The 8,954-nt window shown below is 39.7% G+C and overlaps 1 protein-coding gene across 1 annotated transcript in view; it reads left to right on the top strand.

Moving 5' to 3' along the window:
• Positions 1 to 6,853: 6,853 nt before the first annotated feature.
• The window catches only part of DAGLB (diacylglycerol lipase beta), a 42,395-nt gene continuing 40,294 nt past the window's right edge, over positions 6,854 to 8,954 (top strand). Inside the window, exon 1 of the mRNA XM_001367024.4 lies at positions 6,854 to 7,130. Coding sequence (XP_001367061.2) covers positions 7,036 to 7,130 — 95 coding nt within the window. The 5' untranslated portion in view covers positions 6,854 to 7,035. The remainder of the gene's footprint in view (positions 7,131 to 8,954) is intronic.

Below are 8,954 nucleotides of genomic sequence, written 5' to 3'. Positions count from 1 at the left end.
AAAACCAGATTAGTGTAAAAAGAAATACACAAAAGAACAGAATATGACCGTTTTATTTATACAGTACTCTGAGGTTAATAGAATACTTTATATCAAGAGCTATGTGTATCTAATTCAACTAAAAAGCTATAACTACCCAAATCATAAGCTGATGATTGCTATCTACTCATGTGGGGAGAAATTAGCCCTAATCTCCAAGTAATTTAAGGTGAATATAGAGTACAAGAAATGTTTCTTTTCTGCCATCAATAGATGCCAATAAAGACCATCCAAATATTTATTCCCTAGTGTAAAAGGGAAAAGGAGATATTAAATTATAATGACCAGTTTCTCTAGAGTTTCTAGAGGTCTTAAGGGATTAGAACATGCTACTAAGGAAGTAAGAACTGAATTAGGAGAGAAGAAAAGTAATGAAGTAAAATATACTCTAAGAGAAGGGACTAAACTAGATAGGTGAAAGGAAGGGTGCACTATCTAGGAAATTCACATTATTATAGGTGATATCAGGGTGGGTAGGTGGTACAGTAGACAAGTTCTTTGCCTGATGTCAAGAAGATTCCTTCCTGAGTTCAAATCCAGCTTGAGACACTAGCTCTGACCCTGGCCTCAGATCTTCATTTATAAAATGAGGGGCAGGAAAAAATGGTAAATGCTCCAGTATCTTTGCTAAGAACCTCAAATAGGTCATGAAGTGGTCAGAAAACAACACAGGTGTTATCACCTTATTACAACCATAGAGATCAATCTGTCATTTGTGTGGTGAGATACTGGAAAATTATAAGTTAAGGTATATGACTCAGATAACAGTGGAGTAGTGGAGGAAGCAACATCAGCTTGAAGGGAACTTCAAGAGATCTATTTCAACCCTGTTTTATAGAATACTTGGCCAGTTGTAGGATTTGGGCAAAGGGAATATGGGCATCAAAATGATGTTTGCTTATTTTCTAGGACTGACAATTTTAAAATACCAGTGAACTATGAAATAGTTATGCTGTGCATTGCATATTGCTTTATGTTTTGTGTTCCATGTCCTCTACTGGCTGAAATAATGGAACTCTCAGAAAATCCGTCCTATGCCAGTGGTTAGTGAATATAACTGGTGGGTGGAACATAGTTTGAATTTATGTTATAGTTTTATTTCAGCTTTTCCTCTCCCCTATTGCAAAATAAATTACAGTATATTTGAACACCATTAATTATTTTTTAAAGCAATAATACTTTCCATTATACTGGGAGCTCCTTGAGGATTGTCTTGTTTTGCTTTGTATTCCCAGTGTTTAGCACAATACCTGGCACAAAGTAGGAGCATAATAAATTGTTATTAATTAATTACAAATTTAAGTTAGGTGTTTGAAGGAAATTCTTAAGCCTTCTAAACTTGTACTCCCATTCCAGAACAGAGTAAGCTATTTCCTTCTCTTACAGGGTTACTAGGAAGATGAATGGTATAATAGAAATATTTTGGTTACCATAAAGGAATACTTAGATTATTAACTAATGGTGACTCTTAAGACTTTAAGAAAAGTTGTTTACCATACCTTTGGTAACAAGAACAGGATTTCATACTTGGTTTAACAAGGAATATTTTGGAATATGAGTCCTCGTCTTGAGCATCTAAGGGTTAACATAAACTATACTGCTTTCTCTGAGGACTTGTTTCATCAATATCAGTTAATTGTTAATACACTGTATAAATGTAATTATATTTGTGGGTGTATAGAAAGGAAAATAGGTAAATTTTATCTGAGCATCAGCTTTTAGTCTTTGTAATCAAATATTTTAAAATGATTTCTCTTTAACCTCTTATCAATCTAATTTTCACTTGATGGTATCAAGTAGTTGCATTATAAATTAGTTCTCAACTTTGTGATGTGCCCATATAATTTTTATCTTATTCCTATTTTCTGTTTCATATTTCATAGCTGTACTCCTTTGTATTCATTACTGACACAAATCTTAGAGCCCCTGTTCTCTAATTTGTTAATCTGTTCAATTCCCCTACCTGTCTCCTCAATCTTTGCTGACGCATCCATGTCAGACTCTCCTCACTGTGCGTGAATCTCAAGACTGTCCTATGCCTCTTCTCTTTTCTCTGTATTCTCTCTCTTGATTTTATCAGTTCCCATGGATTCAATTACTATCTCTATGTAGATGACTTCTAGATTTATATATTTAGCCCAACTTTTTCTTCCTAAGCTTTAAATTCTGTATCACAAACCACCTATTAGAAATGTCAAACAATGTCCTAGAGACAGCTCAGACTCACCATATCTTTTCTCCAACACCCACTCCTCTTCCAAACTTCTCTGTTATTGTGGATTCCAACAGCAACACGAGTTTGCAACTCTGGTATCATTCTTGACTCTTCATTCACTTCCATATGCAAGCATTTGCCAAATCTTGTCCCTACTATCTTCCACAACATCTTTTATGATTCACACAGTTGCTATCTTAGTTCAAGACTTCATCATTTACATGGACTGGTGCAATAACTTGTTTAATGTCCCTGTCTTGAGCCCGTCTTCACTCTAATCCATCTTTCACATTGCTTTAGAAGTAACTTTCCTAGAGTGCAGGTATGACCATCTCACCTCTGGTCACCAAACTCATGTCACCCTATAACTCTGATCAAATATAATGTTTTGCATTTTTAATTCTTTACAACCTGGATCCTTCCTGACCTTTCCAATTTTACATATTACTCCTTTCCTCACACTAATCCAGCCATAGTGACTTACACACTGTTCTATACACAACACTCCAACTTCTATCCCTCTATGAGTAGTATGCATTTTTTCCTCATCCCTTCCTCTTGGAATCCCCAGTTGCCTTTAAGACTCAGTTTAAAGATGGAGCCTTTCCCAATCTCCTTGGGAGCTACTACCATAACTACATTATATTTTATTGTATATATGTTGTGCACATATTTATGTTGTCTTCTCTATTAGAGTGTAAGCTCCTGTAGGGGAGATACTGGTTCACTTTTGTCTTTGTATCCATAGCGCTTGGTACATATTAAGTGCTTAATAAATACTTGTCTACTGATTAAAAGCACTTTGTGATTAGTGGATAGAGCACTGGGCCTGGAGTCAGTGAGTTAAAATCCAGCCTCAGGCACTTACTAGCTCTGTGACCCTGACTTAAACTCTGTTTCAGTTTCCTAAGCTGCATAATGGGGATAATAATAGCACCTGCCTCTCAGGGTTGTTGTGAGGATCAATGGGATATTATTTATAAAGCACTTAGTTCAGTGTCTGGCACACAATATGTGCTTAACAAATGCTTGTTCTCCTTCCCTCTCTCCTTAACCAATTAGCTGAGAATAATAAAAATTATAAGTAAGCTCTAAAATTAAAAAGATGGAGAGGTTTAGGTAGAGATTGCTTGTTGATGAAATACCGGAAGAGCTCCTGGAGTTATCATTGTGTTTTCCTTCTTTCTTATCCCCTATATCTATTCTGTTACTAGATCTAGTGATTTTTTCCTTCTATATTTCTTTTACATTTTCTTTCTTAATTTCCACTGTCAACAATTCAGATTAATTCAAATATTTATCAAGTGTTTAAATGTTTATAAGCCATTGTCGTGGGCACTAGGGATACAGAGTTTTAAATAAATATCTTTCTATTGTGGAAGAGAGAAATTATAAGGCATGCAAAAGGACAGAAGCAATGACTGAGTGATGATCTGACTGTCAATCAAAAGAAGATTCAATTTGGAATGTTACTGGGAAATAGTTGAAGGCAAGAGCCAACTGCTGACTGATTTTCTGGGCTTCTTGGCTAATGGTGGGGACTTTGAAGGAAGAAGCTGGTTTATTTCTGGGACTTGGGATAATCAAGCTGGAGGTGGCCTGGTGACTTTGAAGGCAGAAGAAGAAGGACAATAGTCCATATCTCTCTCTCTGACTTGCTCTGTTTCATGGTAGTGACTGAATTGCCATTTCTCTCCATATCCTCCAACCTAAGACTCAATGTAGATAATAGGGAAACCTCTAATCCTCTTACCTTCATTCTCTACCCTTTCCTGTCTTCCCCAAATAAACCCCTTACTTGAGATAAAAGAAGATAAAGCCTATATCATTTGAAACATCATAGCTCACCCTGAGTGACTTAGAAGGAGGCTGAAGAAGAAGGGGGAGGGGAAGAAGAGGGAGGCTGAAGAAGAGGGTGGAAGAGGAAGAAAGGGAGGTATAGATGGAGGAGGGTAGGCAAAAGGAAGATAACTACCTGATTTATTAGTTATCACTTACCCATCAAATATACCCCCTCAGTATGATCTATTATACTATGGGCAAGGAATTTACATTATATTGAGATTAGAACATACACAGACTAGCATACATAGCATAAAACAATGGGAGAAAAAGCAAAACTAGAGCCAAAATAAATTCTCAAATGTAGCTAGTATAACTACTGCATGCAACATAGACTGGAGTCAGAGGGCTCAGGTTTGGATCTGTTCTCTGTATGATCAATTTATCTCTCAGGACCTCAGTTTTCGCATCTGTAAAATTAGGGTATTGGAATAGATTTAACTCAATATCTATCAGATGTTTATGACAAAGACCCTCTATCTCTTTTTTAAATTTAAATTTTTAAAATTTTATTTAGATGATTTAGAATATTTTTTCCATGGTTATAGGACTCATGTTCTTTCCCTCCCCTCCTTCCACCCCCTTCCTGTATCTGACATGCAATTCCACTGGGTTTAACATGTGTCATTGATCAACCCCATTTCCATATCATTAATATTTGCACTAGGGTGATCTTTTAGAGTCTACTTTCCCAGTCATAGCCCCATCGACCCATGTGATCAAGCAGTTGTTTTTCTTCTGTGTTTCTTTTCCCATAGTTCTTCCTCTAGATGTGGATAGCATTCTTTCTCATATGTCCCTTCAAATAGTTCTGGGTCATTGCATTAGATTTTACCACACTGTATCGGTCTCTGTGTACAATGTTCTCCTGGTTCTGCTCCTCTCGCTCTGCATCACTTCCTGGAGGTCGTTCCAGTCTCCATGGAATTCCTCCACTTTATCATTCCTTTTAGCACAATAGTATTCCATAACCAACATATACCACAATTTGTTCAGCCATTCTCCAATTGAAGGGCATCCCCTCATTTTCCAATTTTTTGCCACCACAAAGAGAGCAGCTATGAATATTCTTGTACAAGTCTTTTTCCTTATTATCTCTTTGGGGTACAAACTCAGCAGTGCTATGGCTGGATCAAAGGGCAGGCAATCTTTTAGCACCCTTTGGGCATAGTTCCAAATTGCCAAATGACCCTCTATTTCTTGAATGTTACTACAAATTCCAAAAGTAGCTTTTTTGCTTCCAATCCTTCCCTCTCATTTTCATTTTGTAAGCTCACTTAGCATAAAGGATTAACAGAAACGAACAGGCAATTTTTCAAAGGAAGAAATCCAGTTATCAACAATTATATAAAAAAGTTCTAAATCACTAATAGAAAAATGTAAATTGAAGCAACCTTGAGGGTCTAACCGTATACCTATCTGACTGTCAAAGGAGACCAAAAAAAGAGGAAAAATGATGAATATTAGAGGGACTGGAGGAAAATAGGTTGTACTGTTAATGGAGTTGTGAATTGATCTATTTTAGAAAGCAGTTTGGAACTATGCCCCAAAAGTTACTGAAGTATGCATTCTCTTTGACCCAGTTATATCATTGCTAGGTCTATACTCCAAAGAAATCAAAGAAAGAGAAAACAATTTATACATAAGCCAGTACTTATAATGGCTCTTATGATGGTAATCCAAAATTCAGAAACTAAGCGTCTCTTCTTATTGGGGACTGGCTAAGCAAATTATGAATTACAGTATAGGAATGTATTTGTTGTATAAGAAATGATGAAATGGACCATTTCAAAGGGAACCCGAGACCTCTATGAATGGATGCACCATAAATTGAGCAAAAACTAGGAGAACAATTCTAATTGCCAACATTATAATGAAAAACAATTTTGAAAGACGTTAGAACTTTGTTGCAGTGATAAACAGGAATCCAGAGGACTGAAGAGGAAACACTACTCACCTCCTACCAGTAGTGGACAATACACGTTTATAATGAAGATTTTGGGTTTTTGTGACTTGCTCTGTCACAAACACAGAAGTTGTCTGAGGCCGAATTTAAACTTGTCTTTCTTCATGACTTCCATTCCAGCACTCTATCTACTACACCACCTAAGAAAGTTATTAGATTATTCTGGATTCTAAGGAGCTTTAGCGAGGGCCTCCAAGCTCTAGAGCAGGAGTGACTACTACACTGCCATTGTCCGACTCTTATATATGGGATATAGCATGTCAGTACTGGCCATGGAGTTTTCTTGGCAAAGATACTGGAGTATTTTGCCATTTCCTCCCCAGTGGATTAAGGCAGAGGTTAAGTAACTTGCCCAGAGCCTCACAGGTAAGTGCCAGAGATCATAGTTGAAGTCGGGTCTTCCTGACTCCAAACCCCAGTGATCGATCGGTTGAATGCCTGGCTGCCTCTCCCTGGCACAGAGTAATAAATGCTTCACTGGTCCATCATAACAGCAAAGCTTCCTCCCCTCACCACGTCGGGGCAGTCTATAAGCATTTATTAAGCGCCGAATCTGTGCCAGGCCCTGTGCTAAGTGTCCCGAACATAAAGACAGAAAAAAAAAGTCCTTGTTCCCAAGGAACGAGGAGTGGCAATTTGAGAAGCAGTTAATTGAAAATGTTTTTGTTACTTTACATTTTCATTTCTGTTAAGCACTGTCCTGCCCTCGCTAGGAGTTAGCGGAATGCGGATTGGTAGTGTGTCCCCGGTGGTGGTGATGGTGTTCCGGCAGGTGAGCCAAGGAGCATGCGCAGCGCGGGGTCAACGAAGCCCCGGATCGGTATTAGGGACTCCAGAAGAACGGTGGATCCGGAAGCCAGGCGGAGGCGGCTTCCGGGCTTGTGTGAGCCTAGTCGCCCTCGCATGAAACGCTGGGGCTCGGGAAGGCAAAGAAGGACGGGTGACTGTAGGTGGCCCACGACAAGCTCCCACGATGCCGGGGATGGTGCTCTTTGGCCGTCGCTGGGCCATAGCTAGCGACGATCTAGTCTTCCCGGGCGCCTTCGAGCTCTTTCTTCGAGTGGTCTGGTGAGTGCCGGGGTCGGGGTCTATGATGGACACTCCCCCGATTCCCCTTCTTTCTGCCCCATTAACCTTTTCTTCAGGGCTGAAGGTGGAGCGAAGGGAATCGCCTCCTTCTCTTCCCTCTCTTTTCTCCTTAAATCTCATCTTTTCTCTTTCCTCCCATCTCCCTCCTCCCTTCCCAGCCTCACCCTTCTCCTTAGACCGCCCGTTCTCTGCTTACCCCCCCCCCCCGTCCACATTAACATCTTCCCTAGGGCAATAGGTGAGAATTAGCTCTTTTTTCTCTTCCCACCTCTCCCTTCTAGTCCTTAAACTATCCCTTATCCCCTTGTTAACCTCCCTTCTGTCCGAGCTTCTCTCTTTTGTCTCCCTACTTCCCTCCCTCTTCTTGCTCATTTCTCTTTACACCTCCCCTGGGCAGAAAGGAGGCGAGGATTCCTTCCTCCCCTCCTTTTTCTCTCCTTAAACCACTTCATCTCCCCTTCCTTCATTAGACCCCTCCCTAGGGTTGAGGAGGCGGGCGGACTTTTTCCATCCCTTCTCTCTTCCTTAGACCACTCTTAGACCCTCTTCTCTCCTTTCTCTTCCTCCTCCCATCCCAGAACACCTGAGTGGCCCTCGGATTGTGATTGATGAGTTCTTGTTTGCGTCGGGAAAGTAGCAGCCGATTTTTGTATTATTGCTCTTAAAGACTGCTGGGAATTCAAAACCTGGATTGGGGAGAGAACTCTAGATTCGAATCCGCCTCCTCCCATTTTACTACCCTAGGTGACCTTGAATAAGTTCCTAACTTCTTTGGACGTGAGTTTCCTCATTCCTAAGAGTAAGGGAGTGAACTAAATAGCTGACCAAATTCTTTTCATCTCTTAAGTTTATGAGCCAATTCAACTCCGTGTTCATTTCCCTTGTTGTCCTTATTGCTTGAAATATGACCCTTCTCACCCTTGCCTTCTGGAGTCCTTCGAGATTTACCTTAAATCTCATTTTGTTTAAGTACCCTTTCTTAGGTTCCCTTCATCCCTCCCCGAGAAGACAACATGCAAACAACTTTGTACCTCATACACAGTGTAAGCTCCTTGAGGGAAAGGACTGTCATTTGCCTCCTTTTTTTATGCTATATAATCCTTGGATAATTACATTTACTCCTCTACAATTCTGTGGCATCGGTACTGTTGGTGTTATTATCTTCGTATTACAGAGGAGGAACTTGGCTCTGGATCATAGATTTATAGCTAGAAGGGACCTTAGAAATTATCTTGTCCAACCCCCTCATTTACTGAAACTCAGAGAGGTTAAATGACTTATTTATGATTCCACAGGTAGCAAGTAGCAAAACCAGGATATGACAGGGGATTTTCGACAAAGAGAAAGTCTTTGATGGCAAATCTGGTGCTATTCCTACTGCACCATATCTTTTCAAAACTAGTAATTGTTAGAAGTGGGATTGGAACGTAGGTCAGCCTCAGTCCAAATCCAACATTTTATCCCCTTCTCCTGTTTTCTCTTTCCTCAGGGCAGTGCCTGGTTTCTATTATTTCAGACACTTGTTAAGTAGACTGGTTGCTTCTCAGGCATAATCCAGTAGACTGAAGGCACTGGGGAACAGGAAGATGAGTCCTTTTTCACACTATTTTGGAAATTACCATCTTTCCTCAGCTAGAAATTGTTGCAAAAAATTTCAGAATCCTAAAGTTATAAGGGACTTTAGAGAAAACCTCCCTTTTATAGATGAGGAAATTGAAGCTCAGAGAGTGATAATGACTTGTCCAAGGTGCAGCTAGTTATTAGCAGAACTACTACCTCAAGCTCCCTCATTCCACTGTTCTT

Source organism: Monodelphis domestica, chromosome 7 (genome assembly GCF_027887165.1).
Source record: "Monodelphis domestica isolate mMonDom1 chromosome 7, mMonDom1.pri, whole genome shotgun sequence".
NCBI lineage: Eukaryota > Metazoa > Chordata > Mammalia > Didelphimorphia > Didelphidae > Monodelphis > Monodelphis domestica.
The sequence above is the reverse complement of the archived record's forward strand: the minus strand, read 5'-3'. Positions and strand labels throughout refer to the sequence as shown.